At 38.7% G+C, this 22,675-nt stretch overlaps 1 protein-coding gene across 1 annotated transcript; it reads right to left on the reverse strand.

The window, feature by feature from the left end:
- Positions 1-255: 255 nt before the first annotated feature.
- LOC149743597 (uncharacterized) lies at positions 256-19,399 on the reverse strand. The gene is made up of 9 exons (XM_089887072.1): positions 19,189-19,399; positions 15,979-16,942; positions 15,736-15,821; positions 10,571-10,633; positions 9,570-9,690; positions 5,483-5,539; positions 4,832-4,917; positions 4,422-4,674; positions 256-3,679 (listed from the first exon to the last, which is right to left on the reverse strand). Exons 1-9 carry the CDS (start codon positions 19,285-19,287, stop codon positions 1,458-1,460), a joined length of 3,951 nt encoding a protein of 1,316 aa, XP_089743198.1. The 5' UTR covers positions 19,288-19,399; the 3' UTR covers positions 256-1,457.
- Between the last annotated feature and the right edge of the window lie 3,276 nt (positions 19,400-22,675).

A 22,675-nucleotide genomic window follows, 5' to 3' on the forward strand; every position in this document is an offset into this window, starting at 1 on the left:
TACGCATAAACATATACACATAAAGGTGGCTGTACACAGTATCCGGCAAGCGAAATCGCATGCAAACCCATTACCGAGTTCCGCATGCGGCAGCGAAATCCGGACAAAACAGACAAAACGGACGAATTCCAGATACTGTGTACAGCCACCTTAAGTGTATTTTTTTGTTTCGTCTTACGAACACGCGGCGTATTTTGTGAATTCGGCAACCTTAAACACCAGAGTCGAAAATGGTCGACAAGAAACACGCCAGGATTTGTGTTCTAGTATGTTTTAATAGAATAATTATGGTAGCTTGTGTTACGATAAACGAAAATGGTGATTTTATGTGAACTGCGAAACAAAAACACAAGAAATACAAATAATTTTATGTACATAAAACGTAAACGACTGTCCGTTTTTAGGCAACTTGCATTGGTTAGCGTAAAACAGTCACATTTTTACCGTACCTGTGTTAACAGTGATAACTTGCGTGTTTTTTTTGTGTTAATGCCAACCCCCAGTGCCCGTTACGGCTCCACCATGCTTGTAAAATTAATGTGAAAAAGAAAGTTGAAATTCTGCCAAATTCGGCGGCCGAGTTCTTATACTGAGCGTAATCTTATAACAAAAAAAAAATCGAAGAAAAAATACGAAAATACGTTCTTCCGTACATTACCATAAACACTTTTTATAGACTGTACAAAACCGATTTTGAAGTACATATAAAAAAGCAGCCATTAGGTACCGATATCCAAACGAAGTAACGTTCTTGGTTTTAAAACCGCAACAATCATTTTACGATGTATCAAATATAACATCTCTTATTCCATTCACATACAAATATCTCAAACATCTACAAACGCCGTAAAAAAGTAATGAAATAAATCAAAAGATGCCGTTTCAAAACAAGGGGCAGTCGGTACAAGTTAGTACCCAAAAACAAAACGAAACAAAATCAAGTTATCTTTAAACGTGGTTACGCATTAAACAAAGCTACCTCAATGAAATGGCAAATAACGGATATCGTGTTTTAAGGCAAGACTTCGTGTACAAAGAAAAGAAAATACCAAATAAATACTCTCGCGTTAGTGTGAACTAATAATCTAATAACAGACCACAAACTCTGGCACCGTCTTCAGAAAAAATGCGCTTCAGACGACAGAGTGGTGACGTCACGGAAGGATTAGATCATCATGACGTCATCGTCCTACGTCATCGGCAAAGATTGAGTGCAGGAGAGCTTACGAAGATTCTGTTACATGGGATCGAAAAATTAAATACAAAATACATCTTAATGTTAGAAAATGAGTAAAAAAATTATAGTTAAAAAAGTCATAAATCATAATATCCGTGAACTACAGCTAGACACCCATGCGATAACAACTGTAACGGAGTGTTAGTAGGTCATTCCACAATAACAAAACAAGAAACGAAAACAATCAGAAATTTTAGCAATGTGCGGGCAAGCAATGAAATTAAACGACGTTAAATGAAAAGTTATGTGGACTCGTGGGTTGGGGTTCTTCATATTCATAATCAGCTTCTTCCGATTGTTCGGTTTCTTTCTCGTTAGTTTGTGCTTTGTCGGATATCGCTGGTTCTTGAGAGGCGGGCGCTGGTGCAACTGGTTTCTGTGATTCTGGTGCAGTTGGTTCCTGGGTGGGTTCTGCCGCAGCTGGTTTCTGAGTTGGCTCTGGTGCAGCTGGTTCTGTAGCTACTGGTGCAGCTGGTTCCTGGGTTGGTTCTGGTGCAGCTGGTTCCTGGGTAGCTACTGGTGCAGCTGGTTCCTGGGTGGGTTCTGGTGAAGCTGGTTCTGTAGCTACTGGTGCAGCTGGTTCCTGGGTGGGTTCTGGTGCAGCTGGTTCTTGGGTGGGTTCTGGTGCAGCTGGTTCTTCTGCAACTGGTTCTTCTGCTACTGGTGCAGCTGGTTCCTGGGTTGGTTCTGGTACAGCTGGTTCCTGGGTTGGTTCTGGTACAGCTGGTTCCTGGGTTGGTTCTGGTAAAGCTGGTTCCTGGGTTGGTTCTGGTACAACTGGTTCTTCTGCTACTGGTGCAGCTGGTTCTTGGGTTGGTTCTGATGCAGCTGGTTCCTGGGTTGGTTCTGGTGCAACTGGTTCTTCTGCTACAGGTGCAGCTGGTTCCTGGGTTGGTTCTGGTGCAGCTGGTTCTTCTGCTACTGGTGCAGCTGCTTCCTGGGTTGGTTCTGATGCAGCTGGTTCCTGGGTTGGTTCTGGTGCAACTGGTTCTTCTGCTACAGATGCAGCTGGTTCCTGGGTTGGTTCTGGTACAGCTGGTTCCTGGGTTGGTTCTGGTACAACTGGTTCTTCTGCAACTGGTGCAACTAGTTCTTCTGCTACCGGTGCAGCTGGTTCTTGGGTTGGTTCTGATGCAGCTGGTTCCTGGGTTGGTTCTGGTGCAACTGGTTCTTCTGCTACCGGTGCAGCTGGTTCCTGGGTTGGTTCTGGTACAGCTGGTTCCTGGGTTGGTTCTGGTACAACTGGTTCTTCTGAAACTGGTGCAACTAGTTCTTCTGCTACCGGTGCAGCTGGTTCTTGGGTTGGTTCTGATGCAGCTGGTTCCTGGGTTGCTTCTGGTGCAACTGGTTCTTCTGCTACCGGTGCAGCTGGTTCCTGGGTTGGTTCTGGTACAGCTGGTTCCTGGGTTGGTTCTGGTACAACTGTTTCTTCTGCTACTGGTGCAGCTGGTTCTTGGGTTGGTTCTGGTACAGCTGGTTCCTGGGTTGGTTCTGGTACAACTGGTTCTTCTGCTACTGGTGCAGCTGGTTCTTGGGTTGGTTCTGGTGCAGCTGGTTCTTCAGCTACTGGTGCAGTTGGTTCCTGGGCTTGTTCTGGTGCAGCTGGTTCTTCTGCTACTGGTGCAGTTGGTTCCTGGGCTTGTTCTGGTGCAGCTGGTTCTTCTGCTACTGGTGCAGCTGGTTCCTGGATTGGTTCTGGTGCAGCTGGTTCCTGGGTTGGTTCTGGTGCAGCTGGTTCTTGGGTCGGTTCTGGTGCAGCTGGTTCTTCTGCTACTGGTGCAGCTGGTTCTTGGGTTGGTTCTGGTTCAGCTGGTTTTTGGGTTGGTTCTGGTGCAGCTGGTTCTTCTGCTACTGGTGCAACTGGTTCTTGGGTTGGTTCTGGTGCAGCTGGTTCTTCTGATACTGGTGCAGCTGGTTCTTCTGATACTGGTGCAGCTGGTTCTTCAGCTACTGGTGCGGCTGGTTCCTGGGTTGGTTCTGGTACATCTGGTTCTTCTGCTACTGGTGCAGCTGGCTCCTGGGTTGGTTCTGGTACAGCTGGTTCCTGGGTTGGTTCTGGTACAACTGGTTCTTCTGCTACTAGTGCAACTGGTTCCTGGGTTGGTTCTGGTGCAGCTGGTTCTTCTGCTACTGGTGCAGCTGGTTCCTGGGTTGGTTCTGGTACAGCTGGTTCCTGGGTTGGTTCTGGTACAACTGGTTCTTCTGCTACTGGTGCAACTGGTTCCTGGGTTGGTTCTGGTGCAGCTGGTTCTTCTGCTACTGGTGCAACTGGTTCCTGGGTCGGTTCTGGTGCAGCTGGTTCTTCTGCTACTGGTGCAACTAGTTCCTGGGTTGGTTCTGGTACAACTGGTTCTTCTGCTACTGGTGCAGGTGGTTCCTCGGTTGGTTCTGGTGCAGCTGGTTCTTGGGTTGGTTCTGGTTCTTTTGGTGTCACAGCTGAAACTAAAAACAGCAAGGTTCATTTAATATTAAAATGAATCAAATAAACATGATATTATTCGCATGATTAATGACAGGGATTCTCAAACCTATGAAGAAATTGTTTGAGGCATACCAGTGCAAATTGTGATACAACAGACGAGTGATGTACGTTGTGTATCCTTCGTAACTAATTCTAAACACTCCAATCAACAAGCAGAGAGTAGCAAAAAAGGAGAATCTAAGCAGCTTTTATTAAAGGGCCTCGTCACCAATTTAAAATGTTGGTTAGAATTCCAATACCAAACGGTTCCACCAATTGAATTTGCTGCAATGTTCAATCATGCAAATTACTAAAGTTTGCTAAATTGAAGACGTCCCTTTAATGCAATTTAATAAAGCTCTACACTCTTGGAAACAATTGGGAAGATGCTACAAGCGAAAAGCTGCTCACCTTGGTTGTCGTCCCACATTGCCCCTTCACCGACGATTGCTCAAAGTTCAATTGCGTCTACATGCTTTAATGCCTCATGCAAATGTAAAGTTCTGTGACTTGCAATATGAGAGCATACACTACATGACAAGTCAAGGATTCGAACACAAAAACGAGAAGAAAATTGCGACGAAAATGCGTTTGTAAACCGGGAAAACAATTCGCACGTTTAACTTTCGATTGATAATATGACAACGCATGCACCATGCATTCGAACAAACATATTACACATGCGCAGCGACATATAACGATTAATACATTAAGCTTTCTAACCTTTAGTCTGCTCTGCGACTTCATCCTTTGCTTGTTCCGACGATGTTTCAGCTTGTACAGGTTCTTCTGGTTCTTCCGTTTTCGGTTCTTCAACTGCAGCAGGGGCTGGCTCGGGCGTTACCGCGGGTTCAGGGGCGGTAGTTTCTTGTTCTGCTGGTTCTTCAGCTTTTGCGGGCTCAGGTTCTTGTGCTTTTTGTTCTTCTTGCGTCACTTCCGGCTCTGCTGGCTTTTCAGGCTCTGCTGGTTCAGGCTCCTGTTAAATTAGTTTCAAGGGTTGAGTTACTTTGATCAACCTATGCACTACGACAGTTACTTTATCAAGTTTTTTCAACTTGGCCAAAAATATATCTCTTTGGCATAACTAAAAAAAAAACGATTTGTTACCAGTTAAGCATGTTATGGTATCCTACCTTTTCAACAACGGGTTCAGGTGCGGGTGCTGGTGCGGGTTCAGCGGCTGCCGTTTCTGGTTCGGCTTCTGGTTCTTTTGCTGGTTCTATTAGAAAATTAAACAATGTTGAATATCCTTTAAGTCTAAGAAAAAACAATCGTGTGTATCTCTCTGAAATACAAATGCATTACAAGCACATTGCTGAGGTAAACAGGCCAACCGTGCGAATTCTATGTGAATTGCTTTGCGAATTCTATTCTAAAATAGGAGCCTATGTGTTTACCACAAATGAAAATTGCTACATGAATGAATGAAACTTATTTATACTTGCGTGACGGGGTAACGACAGTCGTTATAACACGGGTGTTTTGTTTCATACACCTCGTGCCCGCTTACGAGTTATCATGTATGTAACTTATTTATCATCACATGGCGGGGCAACGACCGTCGTTATAACACGGGTGTTTTGTTTCATACACCTCGTGCCCGTTTACGAGTTACCACGTTTGTAGCTTTGTGGGTAGTTCATTTAGGGATTCTGTTCTTTCGGGGGGTGGGGGAATCCTTTTTTCACCATTATTTTGAAGGATTTTAATGTTAATAAATTTCATTTTACAAATCTAGCGGTTAAACACAAAGAATTCAAATTTGCAATAGTAAGAACTTCTACCTTCTTTCTGTGGCTCAGCTGCTGCTTCTTGTTGTTGCTCTGCAGCGCTTTCATCGGCTGTAATAATTAAAATATTTAAACCGTTGGAGGGCATACACGAGCAGACATGATTAAACTGTTTTCAAGAAACGAAGCCATAGAAAGTGTTTACAATTTCTACACATATAGTACTGCAGGGTAAATGAAACACTATTAACCTCCCATCCCGTATTTCCTGATTATGTTTGAACAATTAACAAAGCTGTTTTAGAGTCGCGTTATTACGATTTTATAATTCTGTAAATATTCTTTGTTTACGACCAAATGAGATAAAAAAGAGAATGAAAACACGGGCCATCTTACCCCAACCTACTATATATTTAATTATTCCAATTTATTTACAATAAACTGATTCGCATGGCTTTGATGAGAACACATCTTTGAACGGATGACGCGTAAGCCTAATTGAATTTCGACGCCGTTTGATCCCTCCCATGTTAGCGTGTTAACATACGAAGTCGGTAAGGTTAACCCACATGTCATGGGAACTAAGATAACGCGTCTATTTTAAAGCGATGATTAACTAGATTGTGTCAGGCGACATATCACATACTGCGGTCGTGTTGCGACTTGTAAAACAAAAGATTGCGGTCAAGGATATGCGACCTGATGCCATGGAAACCTAACATAAAGTAAATAAAGATGGCGTAAACAGAGCATTGCGATTTTTTTTCTAAGAAAAAAAAAAGATTTTTAACTTCCATTGTGTATAGAAAATAGCTATGTCGTATTTTAATAACCGCCGTTTATTATTATTTGTTCATTGCATTAGCGGATAATATAGTACTGTGGGGTAAGATGGATACCGTTGGCACATAGTATCCCATGTTTCCTCGTGTTCTGAACAATTAACAACGCTGTTCGTAAGCATACGGGTTATTAAATTCTGTAAATATTCTTTGTTAATTACCGAATGGGAAATGAAAATAAAAAATATTGACCATTTTATCGCGACCTAATACATTTTCAATATTTTCCTATAAGTAACAAAATGGTTAATAAAAATCGAGCACAAAAGAAGCAATGACTTTGCTCGGTCGTAAAGTCAGTTATTTCCTCGTATTTTATCATTTACAAGACAATTTCTCGTCAAACGCAGCGAAATAGCAACAATTTAGGTCAGCGTTGCAAGAGCTAACAAAAGAAACAAAGTATGTTTTGTGCGCGGTAATAAAAATCTAAAACTGGTCTGGAATGTAGCTTTAAATAGCCCGGAGACATGCGGCGAGCTTCGAAACTGTAAATGAGGCTAAACGACTTTGGATCGGATGTTTTGTGAGGAAATAGCGGTCATTGTCAACGTTTTGGGTAAAACACTCTTTAAAATGGTTTTCATTTAGTGCGGAACGATTACACTTTGTGAAAATATTAAACTTGACTCGTGAATGTTAGATTTAAACGTATAACGGTATAATGTGAACTTTAGTACATAATATCCAAATATTCTGACCAAACAACGTTCATGGGAATCGTGAGCATACTGTTTTATAATTCTTTAAATGTTCTTTGTTTATCATCACATGGGACGAAAAAATACAACGAAAAGTTGTCCCATCTTCCCCCGCCCTACTATATAAATGTCGTCTGTGTAAACGTCTTACGTGAAAATCACTAACAGTTCGAAATGGTCTGGAATTAAAACACTAAGCTTTGGTAAACGATTTTAATTTGAGTAAGTTTGGATCAAAGGTTGCGACACCTTCAAAAGTTAGGGTATGGACACTTTGTTATTATAAAGCCTGCCCCGTTGTTTAACTATAAAGCACTATACAAGCGCTTAAAACAACGCTAAGTGTGGACATTGTTTATCTTGGAGGAGCGAAATGCGGTTAACAGATTGTCCATTAAAAACAAGAACAATTTTATCAAGTTTTATAGTAGAGTGGGGGAAGATGGGACACCTTTTCAATCTATTTTCTCTTCCAATTTGGTAGTAAACAAACATTCAACGATTTTTTTTATAAAACTTTATCCTCATGGCTCCCCTAGACCGTTCTTAATTGTTTAAAACACAATCAGGATATTTGGTTATTATGTGTCAAAAGTGTCCCATCTTCCCCCACCCTACTATATACCTATTAATTATTGGCGCACTAAAAATGGAATGAAATTGTAAAAGCTAGTTTAGCAATGTTTGTATGTTTTTATCAAAACGATATCTGAACGATTTTTGTTGAGATTGTCCATTGAAAACAAGAGCCTCATATTACGAAATAGATTTTATTTATTATTAGTTATTACAGCGCCAAAACTCATTAGTTATTGCAGCGCCAAAACTCATTAGTTATTACAGCGCCAAAAATAAAATTACAGGCCCAAAATAGCAGTTGTTATTGAATAATAAAATATTTGTATGTTTTACTTATTGTTGCCGCGCCAAAAATAAAGTTGTAAAACCCACTATAACAATGTTATTCATTAAAAACGGTTTGGGTTTTACAGACTCTGATAAGAAACCACATAATTTCGGTTTGTTGAAATATAAACGTCAATTTTGGCAACCGTTCATTGCATGCTGCTATCTGCTGTTTACGCCCTGTTTAAAAGCCGCTTAGCGCTGTTAAGACTCCCCGGGGTCTCCAGGAATGTGCAGCACTCAGCTAAGAAGTAAGCAAGCAGGGCAAAGTTCTTTATAATGCCTTTGCTTATCTGTGGCAAAACCGACAACACAGAAACGTTGTTATCAGTGCGGACAACGAGTTATAAACAGCCGCGATCATTTGAAACATCAAAAGAATAACAAACAGCAAGACTACAGATAATTAACCCATATTACCTTATTGGAAATAAGTTTTTAACCCAAAATTTTATATAGTAGGGTGGGGCAAAATGAAACACATTTTGTTCTATTTTCAGAGTAGTGGCAAAGAACACGAACTATGAAACTGTATTCTCAAGACTCCCATAGACGGTTGTTAAATGTTTAAAACTTGATCAAAATATTTGGATAATATGTGATAAAGATGCCCTATCTTTCCCCACCATCCTGTACCTACTTAACATAATTTCATTTTTTTGTTAAACAAAATGCTCCTGATTAACGCTAAAATTATAAAGGCAAGTGCCCTGTTCTATACAAAGGGTTTTAAATACTTGACCGTTAGTTGGTGCTATAGGGCAAACATAGACCGAGCTATGTATCCTAGTAGGTAAGAAGATACACACGATGCACGCGAGCATGATAAACTATGATGTTTTATAGGAGAAGAAGCCTCCCACTTAAAGAACGTGAAGGCATACCTTGTGGCGGGAGAACTTCGGAATTTAAAATATTCGATACACGAAAGCTTTAAAAGAAAAGTCGCCCGGGTGATAAAAATAGAAGGCACTTTCAGCGTGTACGAATTACGCGCTTATTTTGCTCTTGCTGTTAAGCGCACGTTTTTTAACTGGGACATGAAGAAGTGTCCCGCATTAATTTGAGATATGTTCGATATCACGACCAATCTCAAAACGGTGTGATTTTAAGGACGTTTCCGGACCGGTGGAATTTAATCACAGCGCTGAGGAAATGGAAGTATAATCGATAAATACACGCCTTGTACCCACAATGATATAGGCTTTCCTTTTAAACTAGGCCGAGGCTTTGTGTTTAATACCCCCCTATTCGGGTTTCTTGATAGAATTAGGAATTGAATATAATGCGAACTTCTTGGTTCAGTGGTTTACACATGCGCATATGATTCGTGACGTTGTGCCCGGATGACGACAAAACAACTAACTCTGTCTGATTTTTCTTATAGTTGCAGCTTGTATTATTAGATGCTGGTGGAACAAGCTGTTGGCCTACAAAACAACTCGAAAAATTGTAATTACCGCTGATTGTAATTAATAGTAGGTTGGGGTAATATTGTTCAGGTTTTCAATCTCGTTTATCGTCTCATTTGGTAGTAAACACCGAATATTTACCGAATTATAAAACCATAGCACCAAGACTTTAAAAATAGCGTTGTTAATTGTTAAAATACAATTAGAAAATATACGGAATGATGTGCACCATCGGTCTCTATCTTACCCCACAGTGTTATATTACGAATTCCAAACTTACCGGCTGCTGCTGGTGGAGATTCTACTTCAGGTTCAGGTTTATCTTCAGCAGCTGCTGGAGTTTCAGCTTCTTGTGATTCTGGTTCTTCGGTTGGCTTGGCTTCTTCTGCTGGAGCATCATCCTGGAAGAAAAAAGAGTAAATAGATGAAACTTGATTTATCCTCGCGTTGTCAAAGCAAAGACGATTGTTGTAACACGGATGTTCTATTTCATGGGTTGCGAATATAAAATTAATCCTATTAACACGTTCAAATTTCTATTATTTTTTCATATACATTACGGCGTGCTTAGGAAATCGTTAATTAGCGTTTGGCTGGCATTCAAATCACCAAATCCACACATTAAAAGCTCTTTGCACTTCAATAGTGATATACTTGATATAAAGCTATCATGTGCAACGCTTTGAAGCGTACTCGTCAATTTCACGCCCCCACGAGAATAACATTCAAAGTACAACCCGTGTCGCATTCCATTGTATTCGCATGGGAGGCTATCGTATTTTCCAAAGTTAAACACCATACAAACAGAGCTACATTTCTTATATCGCAATGTCTACAATCGAAACGTTTCTGGTATAGTTGGGTGGAGGAAGATGGGACACCTTTTTATTTTATTTTCTCGTCCCATTTGGTAGTTAACAAAAGACCATTTAAAGAATTATAATACTGTATCCTCAGGTAGTATTTAATCACGATCAGGATATTTGGATATTATTATGTGCTAAAAGGTATTCTGTCTTCTCCCACCCTACTATATATATACCAAGGATATGAAATAAGCGACTCCCGAATTGAACTGTGTAGTCCTAAATCCCAGGTAGTAGACTAGGACATCACCCATATAGAATATAATTGACTTTTATTTGTAAAATCTGCAGTTCAATGTATTGGATTTTTGACGGGTTGTAAAAATTCGATTTTTGACAGGTTATAAAATAGGCAGGTGATGTTTGGGTGTTCATGTAAAACGGAGTACACAGAGATAGTACTTTTTATACTTACAGTAGCAGCTGCTGGTGTTTCTTCCTCTTTTGCAGCATCGTCCTCTTTCTCTTCCGGCTCTTCCTATTAAATAGATTAACTTTAATACATATAGTACTGGGATAAGGAGGGACATCTTTAGCACGCAATTTTCTAAAAATCCTGATCGTGTTTTGATCAATTAACAACGGCCTATGGGAGTCGTGAGGATACGGATTTCTAATTTTTCGGATGTTCTTTGTTTACTTCTAAATGGGACGAGACCATCCCTCTCCTCCCTACTATATGTCCCAAAAATATAGTACAATAAACGAAAAAGATCCTCCGCTTGAAATATACACTGAAGCGTGTGTTTCATAAGAAGGAATGAAGCGTGAAACCGACAATACCGCATACGCTATATGTACATGTTGTGCAATGACTACAACGGTTATTGAACCGTAGCACCGCTCAAAGTTGGAAAACCACGGCATTGTGTTGTGTAGATGGCCCATGGGGTGCTTACCGAACCAAAACTATAGTTGTTTCTACACTACAACTTAATACAACTCTTCAACAAGTTTTGAAAAGTTTGTGTTTGAAGTTATTAGTTTCAGCCAAAACTTTGGTATAGAACTGTGGGGTAAGTTGGATACCGTTAACACACATTTTCTAATAGCGTTTTAACAACCAGCAACGCCCTTTCGGAGTTGCAAGGATACATACGGTTATATAATATACTGCCAAATGACAAGACAAAAGAGAGTGAATACGTGTACCACCTTACCCCGACCTATTATATCAACAGAACACATTATAATTGTCATTATATGGGCGAACTATGTCCATACTTTAACGGTGGTTTAGGAGATAAAACAACTCTCGCTTACGAAAACAAAATATACATGGTCGCGTCATATTCATGTTTTGTACACGAGTCAGCATATCCTTTGTATACAAACGGCTTCCCTATTTTTCACTATGACGTAACAAACCCTAAGAGAGGGTTGTATGACGTCATGGAGTAAACTGAAACCATGGTATTCAGGAGTTCAAGAATTCTCGGAATTTTTGTGACAAACCATGCACAGCGACGACAGTTAGAACTTTTTAAAAAGAAACTGAGATTGTGGCTTCGTTTGGGTGTAACGGGTTGTCTTAGGGTTTGTTTAAATGTATGATCTGTAAAAAGCAAGTAAACGGTAGTTGTTTCAATGTTTGATCTTTTAAAGACAGTTGTTTAAATGTATTTTAGATCCCAAAAGTCGGTTGTATCCTTGGAAGAAAGCGAAAAGCGTCAAGTCATTGATAGGCTATGTGACTTGAAGCACAGAACGCGATCTTCTGCCAAGCGTTTGTGACGTCATAATGGGAAGTGTGGATGATAATTATAACCACGTGCGGAAAACTAAATGCGAGCCAAGGCGGCGATAAGATAAGAGTTAAAAAGCTGACTTCAAAAAGGAGTGAGTACGTCAGAATTAGGCAGGCAAAGTGATGCCAGATTTTTTCTGAAATTGAATGGCAACACTGACGTCCAAACCTCTTTTAGTTTGAGTAATATTTTGGACGATCAAGCTAAATCGTAGTGTGAATAAATGAATAAAGTATATATAGGTGAATGGGAAGAAAGCGAAACCTGGAGGGAACATATGCTGAAAGACACAGGCCAGACCTATATGGTCGACAGGACCACTTCAGAACTTTACAAATGACTGATAGGTTTAAAGGGGCGTTTTAAATGGCCAGTAAAGAAAGGGGTGGTGATTGCTCAGCGGGAAGTTAAAGCGAGAAGAACGGGAAAAAACTAAAAGCGAGAATGCTTTTTCTGGTAGTATAATATCTATAGTAGTCGAATTACTATATTGTCAGCGACGATTTTTATTCTAAATAAATAAATATTTAAAATATCTATTTAACATCCAAAAAACAAACCAATGTACTAAGTAGTTGTTCAAAAGTTAGACTTAAATAGTTTCATGTGTTGAAAATTTTCAAACTTTTATTTAAATTCCATGGTTAAAAAGATATCTCTTCACCCTTGAAGTAATTAGAAGCAGCAAACAACCTAACGTAGCCGTTTGACTCAACGAGGCGAGTAAAACTTCCTACGCAAATGTTTGTCCAGTCCAAGTGACCATTCCCAAAAATAAACAAAATCTAACATTCCGAACACTTAAAGATGTCAACAAACCCGAGCTACAAATACACAAGGCTGTACCAGGAGGTTTCGTTATCAAGTCGCATACAAACTTTCAATTGGGGACAAATATTTTGTGAGAGGATTTAAAACTCGTTAGGTCGAAGTGAAATGATCATAAAAAGTTTGATGTTGACTCGCAAACCACAAGTTTTGTAGGAGAAAAGTAGAATACGAACATTTTGATAACGCTCGTATGTTTATAAATGTAAGCTTATAAATCCCAGAGTTTTATTAATTTGACAATAAAAGCTCGGAAAAGCTTCATGTATGACATTACACTATAATACCTGCTGAACCAATTTATCCAAACAAGTAAAAATAGGTTTCTAGGCTGTGGCGTTATAGATTTGAAAAACCTCATAAAAAGCATTCCTACTAACCAAAAACTTAACTAATTTGCTAATATAAGTCGTTTTACGGAATTAAACAACAACCATACAGTAAATAATGCTGGTAATTGAACAAATTACTTTCAGTCTACTAGTTTAAGTACAAAATCTATTCTAGAAAAACCAACAATAGTTATAGTGATCGGATAATATATAGGATTACGCAACAATCATCCAGTTATAACGTAACAATCGGATTTTAAATTTTAAATCGCTAGGAAAGCACAAGTAATCTGGCAACGTGGGAAAAACGAAGCAAGATGAGGATTTGGAAATTGTCAACGGGAGAAATTATAACTGCTAGTATTGAGTCAATTATAAAAATAATACGACGCAAATTTTCCGACTTTATTTTACAAGTTTCGCTTATATTTTCGCGCTTCAGTTTAATATTAAATAGTTTTCATCTGAGTCCGTATATAAACATGTTTTCCCAAGTTTTCACTTATATTAACATGTTTATATAAGGACTCTTTTTTTTCGCACTTCTGTAGATTTTTTTCTGTTAACCAGTTAAAATATCCTGGCGCATTAAACTAAGCGAATACTTAATCAGACTTTACAATCAAAGCGATCGAATGGAAAAACAAACTTTAAAAACATTCTTTCCTAAATAAATCAAGATTTTTATCACGACTATTTTCACAATCGTCAGTTTTATAAAAGCCTATTTTATTGGGTCAGTTTCGCGACTAATCCAACAGACGTTATATATGTTACGACTTATTTCCAATAAAAACATGGGTAAATTTCAAATACAAATTAAACTTGTTAAGTAATAAATCTCCTAACTGACTAAAACTTCTATTAACAATACATTTAATAACATTTACCACTATGCATAAAAAAGGTCTGCAAATCATAAACAAACAAACGAATAAACTACCTTTTTCTTACGACTGAAAAATGAACCCATTTCCATTGGTGGTACTTGGTTATGAAACTAAATCGAAGACAAAGACGAATCAGATTAAATTCTCCAGGGAAAATTATACCAGTGGTTTATATCATGGACTAAACAACGCTTGGAGGGAGGTCGTCTATATAGCTATCCAGATGCATGTGATTATGACGTAATATCTATTAATGAACCAATCCCTGAATGCCAGAGGTTTTGTGACATTATAAACCGCTTGTTGCCGTATATAGGTCGGGAAGTTATCTGGCATGATACGCTTCAGTGATTTTACGAATCCGCGAAGATGTTTCGTCATTTCTTGTCCAACGTTTTAACAATCAAAAACCAACGCCGTTTTAACTACACCTGCTATGGTACCACACATAAAGGCGGCAGCATCGAACCTGCTGGGTTTTCTTTGATATAAGAACATACGAGCAATATCAAAATGCAGACGACTTGAATACGACGTCGAAACGCAAAAAAAATTTGGCAGGTGGCCTATGTTAACTAAAGGATAACCGGATTCAAGAAAGGATAACCGGAATAAAAAAAATCTTGTTGAAACTGACATATGTGGTAACTCAAAAGCGGGTATGATGTATGAAATACAACGACTGTCTTTACCTACCAATCAGGGATAAACAAATGTTATTCATTCCTTTGGATACAATAAGTGAAGGTGGAATGAGGTTTATTCAGTCGTTACGTCAGACTGTCTGGCCGCGCAACATTCGTTCACAAACCGCGGCGAACAATCAATCACGATTTAAAAGATTAATGCAGACTGTGACGTAACAAGGCTGGTTGTGACGCAACAAACAGTCGAATTGCAGAAATTACGATGTAACAAACAAGGAGCACTTTGAAATTTGAAAATCGCTACGAACCATAGCTAAGTACATATGGTACTCACACTGTTGCTTGCAGTCGCGAGGTTACGGTTATATAATTCTGTAAATATTTTTTGATGCTATCAAAGGGAACAATAAAAGAGAATGGAAACGTGGACCATCTTACCCCAACCTACTATATCTATTTATAACTTAGAACCCAAGTATACGTAGTACTATATTCTGTTTGATTTACAAAAATTTACATCAATGCAAGATTTGGAGCAAAACAGCAAACCTCAATGTAATTAAATTTCCCGATAAAAGCAATAAGGAACCTTACTACCGTAGATATGGGAATACTGAGGTTACTCCCTTTGTTAACCATGGTGAATACGTATAGACTATGTTATGTGAAACTGCGATTATTTTTTTAGTGCAAATTTTACACCCGTGTTTTTTTAAAAAACGTTTGACGTTTTTGGGTTTTCTTTTGGTAATGAAGTTATTACTTTGACAATTATTATTGTGTCGCGTTAGCCAAATATTAAAATTACAAAACGGTGTTTGATCTTGTATTTGTTCCATAAGATCTATCATATAGTAGGGGGGGGGGGGGGGGGGGGGGGTAGGGGACACATTTTTATTCTATTTTCTTCTCTTATTTGGTAGTAAACAAAGAACCTCCGAAGAATTATAAAACCGTATCCTCACGACTTCTATAGACCGTTATTAACTGTTTGAAACACGACCAGGATATTCGGATATTATGTGCTAAAAGTGCCGTGTCGCCCCCCCTATACTATGTTATCTTAAAACAAAACCTCTTAAAAGTAATTGGCTACTGTATCATTCATACAAATCAACTTGATAAACACACGTACCTTCGATTTTTTGCTGTTTTTACGTCCAAGGCTGCCGAAGAAACTTCTCACCGAGCCGATAAAACCTGGAGACTTAGATGGGGAACCTGGAAAAAGGATGATATATTTTAAAACATGATTGTTTATAAAAACATATATTTTCAAAGATTTTATTTTCAGTAAAAAATAATTTTAAACTAGAAAATATAGTAACGTGCAATGAATGAGTCTCTGAGCTGCAAAACCAGGTTCACAAATTCTCACCTTCGTCTTTGGCGTCTTCCGTTTCTGCCGTTTCATCTTTTGGAGCATCGGCTGCTTCCTCAGCTGGTTTATCTTCCGTCTTCTCACCAGCTTCTTCCTGTGCTGAAGATTCTTCCGATGCTGCTGGTGTTTCATAGTTGGCGGCCTCCTGGGTGGTTTCTTCGCCTTTTTCTTCTTCCTTGGCTGGTTCTTCTGCTTTTGGCTCTTCTTCTGTGGCAACTTCTTCATCCTGTTTCGCTTCTTCAGCAGCAGGAGCATCACTAGCATCAGCGGGAGCGTCTTCTTTCACTTCTTCCACCTTTTCATCCACGCTTTCCTTCCTCGTTTTCTTACTGGAGGTTCTTCGCTTGATCGAAGCAAAGGTACCGGTCAAGATCTTTTTTAAACTTTTTCCTCCTTTCTTCGGACTTGCAGCTGCAGCTTCTTCTTTCGCTTCCTCTTTAGTTTCTTCTTGAATTTCTTCTTTTGCTTCATCGGACTTCGCTTCTTCCACTGGAGCTTGATCCACAGCTTCTTCAGTGGCTGCTGGTGCGTCTTCAACTTTTGCATCATCTGCGGCGGCTTCTTCTTGTGCGGGAGCATCTTCTTTCGGAGTTTCTTCTTCTTTAGCAACTTCTTCTTGTTGTTTAGCTGGCTCTTCTTCTGCTGGTGTAGCAGCTGCTTCTTCTTGCTTAGTATCTTCATCAGCGTCTTCCTTTTTCTCTTCCTTTGCTGGTTCCTGGCTTTCCGCAGCCGGTTCTTCCGTCTTTACTTCGACGACCTTATCATTTTCGGTCGGAGGCGACTTCGGCGAAGACTTAAACGAAGGGAAACCTTTTGGAAGCTTGAATTTGATCGGTGAGCGAGCCTTTTTGTCAGCGCCGTTTTTAGCAGGCGTTCCATTCCCATTTACCACTTGTACTTCTACGTCAGCATGACCGTTAGTTCCACTCTCAACTCCTCCGTTTACTTTTTGCTCGGCCTCCTAAAAACAATGAACGTTATTAAAGAAACAAAACTACGAATGTGGTTTTAAAGAGTTCAACAAGAGGGTACTCGTTCCGGATACGAACGAATTTGTGTTTCGTCTGCGACCTTTATCGCATGGGATTTAATCAAACAATATGCGGGACTATACCTCGCTCTGAACAACTTTTTTCTAACAATGTATTGATTAAATTATTGTAAAGTTTATTGAATTGTTACAAAGCATTATGTCCCTAATTGCTGGTTGAGTTGTTTAAGGGACTTGATGTGGTTATTTCGCCTGCGAACTACCGCGCAGTATAACAGATGCAAGACTCCGGGGAAATGAAATAACAGCAGTCTGCCCCGCTACGTCCCAAAGCGAGTACACGTACAGGATGTGAAATTTCCATCTGCTGTGTGGGTAGGGTGGGGGATTAAGCTTTCGAAGCCCTCATCAATTTTTTATCACGCTTTCCAACACAGTCACGCAGTCTGCTTAACGAATGTATGTTTGCAATTCGTTTTTAGATTCCAGAACTGCCGAATTCAAGAAACAATGACGTAATAACCCGTTTTGTCCTCTATCCATATTTTGGGTTTAATTTCTTTGTAGCGGGACCACTTAAGTTGTCCTTAAAGATTTAAATTATTTCTTAGAAGCAGAACGGTTAAAGGCGTCGTTTACTATGTTTTGGTGAAGTGTTTTTTCCAGAAACTTTGCAAATTACAGTCATTACAACTTTAAACCGCACTCTTTAAGCTGATACCATATCGTTAGCGGTCGGAAATAAATTAGCCGGGCGCAGAAGAGAAAGGCGAAGTTGAACGTGGTAACAAGTTGCGGTAGTTTAAATTATCGTTTCTTAGTTTTGTTATGAAAGCAGCAGTTTGTTACGGCGAATAATTCAAACAAAAAACAAATATACGAAAGCTAATCTTGACCGATAAGGCTCGTATGAGAAAGTGTCAACTTTGACAACAGGAATGAAAATAAATGTTACAACTTCTTAATATGACGTCACACGCGCGCGTAAGTCAACATATAGAGAAAAAGAAATTCAAAAATCTTGATTTAAACGTGATTTAAAAAGGTTAGTTTTGTTTAACGTGAAGACTCTGGTTTGAATCCCAAGTCGCCTGACGTGCCTTGCCGAAAAACCTCACCTATGGTAGGGTGGGGGAAGATGGGACACCTTTTCGTTCAGTTTTCTCTTTCCATTTGGTAGTAAACAAATAACATTCAAAGAATTATAAAACCGTATTCTCACGACTTCCACAGACCGTTGTTAATTGTTTAAAACACGATCAGGCTATTAGGATATTATGTGTTAAAGGTGTCCCATCTTCCCCCACCCTGCTATACATAGTATACGATCATAGAAAATGGAATAGAAGTTTCGTTTTAGAGAATACCAGCAGCACTATATGTGAAACGTAAACACTATATAAATCACAAAAGCTCTCTCTGGCTTATTTTTTTATTACGGTACAAGCAAATAGAATGAAAACCTATCCCATTCTCCCCTACCTTACTAAAGAGCAACAATGGTTCAAGCTTATAAAGCAAAACGTCAGTCATTCATATTTTCATTTTAGCATCTCCTTTGACACGAAATAGTATTAGATTAGTTCAATTACCGCTTGAACGAATTACACATTTTCATAACTTCGTGATGAAAAGCGACATTACTTCAATATTTTCCGGCCAAAGCGAAACAAATCAATACAAAAGACGGCGCCTAATTTGATAAACACGCGGCAGACATTATCGATTTTTCATCAGTCTAGCGCTCAGCGTTCACATCGTATGGGAATTTGAAACAAAAGGTTTATGCGTGTATCGTAAAACAAAAGCTCTTGTAATGTTTGCTGCTTAATCTATTACAAACAGTACTCTGCTGGGAGATGGGACACCTTTTTATTTTATTTTTTGACCCATTTGGTAGTAAACAAAGAACATTCAAAGAATTATGAAACCGTATCCTTACGACTTAACGATCAAAACAAACACAACTTTTGAACCCTTAAGGGTTTAATAACGGATATGAAAGTGCAGTGACTTTCCGAGCACCCTCTATTAAAGACCGATAATGTCATCTAGGCGAAATATTTTGTTGTATAATTAGTTGGAGTTGGATTTTATCTATTACGTTTTTCGTAGCACCAGGTTCTTGCTGTATTTCTTTACACGAGAATCGTTCAACTCTATGAGCACCAGCTCCTCACGTTATTCTAAAGTCAAATAATCACAGACATTCTCACCACGGGTTTGACTGAATTATCAATCGCTACAACCGCGTCTTCTTTAGCGGCACCGCCTTCGTTGACGTTGTACTTCTTCTTGCTTCCAGTATTTCCCATTCTATGATTTGGTTATTTCACAATGTACAGATATTTCAGTTCGTTTAGATGAGTCAAAACTAAAGATTTAAGTAGCGGCAACAATCTGGACAAGATTTTGTAAAAGGTTAAAAATGCACTGGTTTGGTTTAAATGTTCCATGTGAATGTATGTAACTTATTTATCCTTGCATGGCAGGGCAAGGACAGTCGTTATAACATGGGTGTTCTGTTTCTTACAACTCATGCCTGCTAGAATGCGTTGTGATTGCTAATATTTTCTTAAATGTAACTTTCTTCGTTATGAAACGGGTGTTTTGTTTCAGACACTTCATGTCCGCTTACGAGTTACCACGTATGTAACGCCTACAATGCTAGTTGCTGCGATTTATTAATACCCTCAACAGTAGATGCGAAGCATTTTTCTCAATTAATTCCGCGCGTATTTTTTGCCAAGTCGCATTCTTATAAGGTTACTCACACGTTGCTAAAGTTATGCTGCGCACAAACAAAAAGGACGGCCATAGGCGATCGAGGGATTATATTTTACATTAAAAATTATAGGATTCAGATCAGAAATATAACCACGTTTTTGAGTTTGTAATCCCATCACGCATGTATGTTTTCACAATTATATATCATTACAATTATGTCAAATACCATAAAAACTATATTTCATTTTACAAAGCTTGCTGCTAAATTCAAAACAAACTTTTCAGGTGAGAATATCTAAACACCTGATAATAGGCGACATTACGAAAAGAAACGTCGGCAAAGAAATTAATTTACCGGAAGGGCAGTTTCCGGTTCAACATTTCACCTGGCAGCAGTTTATATAGTAGGGTGGAAAAAGATGGAACAACTTTTTTTAAATTTTCTTGTCCTGTTCGGTCGTAAACAAAAAACAAATTAATAATTATAAAACCGTATCATTACGACTTCTATGGACTATTGTTACTTTTTAAAAACACAATCAGGATATTTGAATATTATGTGCTAAAGGTACTACTATAAAAGCTTAAAAGGCCAAACTCTGCTGCAGAAATTCCACGCCCACAAAACAACAGATTACGCAATCAGGTCCGTTACCGCACGGCTTGTGGTAGCGATTTGTAACTCCAAATTTTAGCACGTAGAGTTAAAAACCACTAAGTGTGCGCCGCTATGACCTCAACTACAAGGTATGCAAAGAATTCGAGTCGCAGTTTTGATTAGCAGTCTTCCTACTAACGGGTTTTACCTATGAATCACGAGCATGAATAACTCTGCATTCTCATACACTGGGCGTAACCTCTGTACAGCAATTACAAGTTCAAGTAAATGGATTAATTAACAAGACAAGATGCATAATTGTTACGTTTTGTTCATTTCCGGCCGGATGGTCTTACGCCTAAGTGTCTTCGTGGATTTTAGGACATTTTGCATTCAACCTAATGTACCAACAACAAACACGTATTGTGTGCGTATTAAATGTCTGCATGCGACACTTTAACCGTATTAACAAAACAACATCTACATTATAGTGTTTCCAATTATTAATAAACTGCACATACAATACTTGTGCCCCTTGCTACACCTAAAATCTACGGCAAATTCGGAAACACTGATTAAAATGAATGCAGAATGGTTATAACTAACGCTGCACTACGATTTCTGCGAATACGTTGAAGATGAAAGAGCAAAAATGACTGCTTTACAATGTTAGGTAAAATTTTAAAGTGTAGATATGGTAGGGTGGGGGAAATAGGACACCTTTTTATTCTATTTTCTCGTTGCATTCAGTAGTAAACAAAGAACATTCATAGAATCCTTTCGACTCCCATTTACGGTTGTTAATTGTTTAAAACACGATCAAGATATTTTAATATTATGTGCTAAACGCGTCATATCTTTCCCCACCCTACTATCTCTCACGACTTTCGTTTCTTTTTCGTCGGCGTTGCAAGGTGGAAAAATATACATTTACTTGCGAAGATGCAACTCGTAACGTAATCGCTGTTTAAACGAAGAGTATGCTATGCAGAAGATGCATTACGAATTAAGAAACTAGAAAACTAAACTTACTTAAATTGTCTAAAGGTTTTTATTAGTAAAAAATATGAACACGCTAAATTACAGACTTATTTTTAACAAGAACAAAAATAAAATCGAAAATGCCAGATAAACTACCACGTAAGTGACTGATAATGTTAACATCCAGCACAAAGTTTAACAAAACTTGAAATATGGAACAGAACTCGACAAACTGAGCCATAGTGTTTGCAGACTGTGCACTACTACGGGAGAAGGGGAATAATAGTGGTGCTTCACTATTAAGGACGCGCAGAAAAGCGTCTAAAGCGATCATTATGACGTCACACACCTTTCCCGGGGCATTACGTCATCGAAAATTACTCCATTGTGACAAAACAAGAACATCACCGGAACCAATCAGATGTTAGCGCTGGTTTGCCAGATTTTGACTTTTACAAAATCGGTAAAATATAAAAATTTCAAAATTTTGAAACTATAATTGTAGACAAGGCGCAGACGTTCCTCGTAGCCACGCGTCGTTGTTTATATCTTTATTAATATTTGAAGACGACAGGACAGGATGTCATCGTTGTAGCTACATTAAGTCAAACGCACTCGTTTACATGATAAGACTATGCACTGCACAGTTCATGCAAAAATAGCAGAGTAATTTTCGCTGATTTGAACACCGAGTCAGCCCGGATATAACACATGGCGCTTTTGAGTTATTTCTCCAATTTTGAACTATGCATTAACCTATTTTTGCTTTTTTGAGTAAACACTGATTATCTGATACGTAAACGCCCGTTCGAAATTACAAATAAATCAAACGTAAAATAGAATCACATGAGTATAAAAATCCCTACACCACAACTCCAAACCGTTACAATAAATCTAAAACATATTCTAAACATTACAAGTTAAACATACAAACAACATCCAAAAACACGCCTCAAATCCTAACGAAAAAAACGAACTTTAAGCGCTGCTTCTAAACCCCTCGCCCTTACTGTAGAATACGAGCAGGCACCGCCCTGCCGTTGGGAACTAATTACAGCAGGCGAAGAGAGAGGCGTTTGCCTTTTTCCTCAGCACCTGTTCTTCCCACAACATGACCCATTTTCTCCAGTGTTTCCAGACAAATTCTGAATTGAATTCGTTCCTTTTAATGCTAGGCTGCGTTAGGGAATTGTTAATTTCGAATGTTTAAATTCGGGTACACTGGTTCGACTGCGATTTAAGTTTTGGGTTTTATTTTAAAACGTGAATTAAGTTTGGTTGTTTTAATTTTTCAATAAATATAACTTGATTTACCGTAAAAATTTGTACCGATTTTTTCGTGGAAAATAGAAACTGCTAATATAGAATTCATTAAACGTTAGTCTGATCGTTTCCTT

The sequence above is a fragment of the Ciona robusta genome, chromosome 1 (assembly GCF_009617815.1).
Source record: "Ciona robusta chromosome 1, ASM961781v2".
NCBI classification, from domain to species: Eukaryota; Metazoa; Chordata; class Ascidiacea; order Phlebobranchia; family Cionidae; genus Ciona; species Ciona robusta.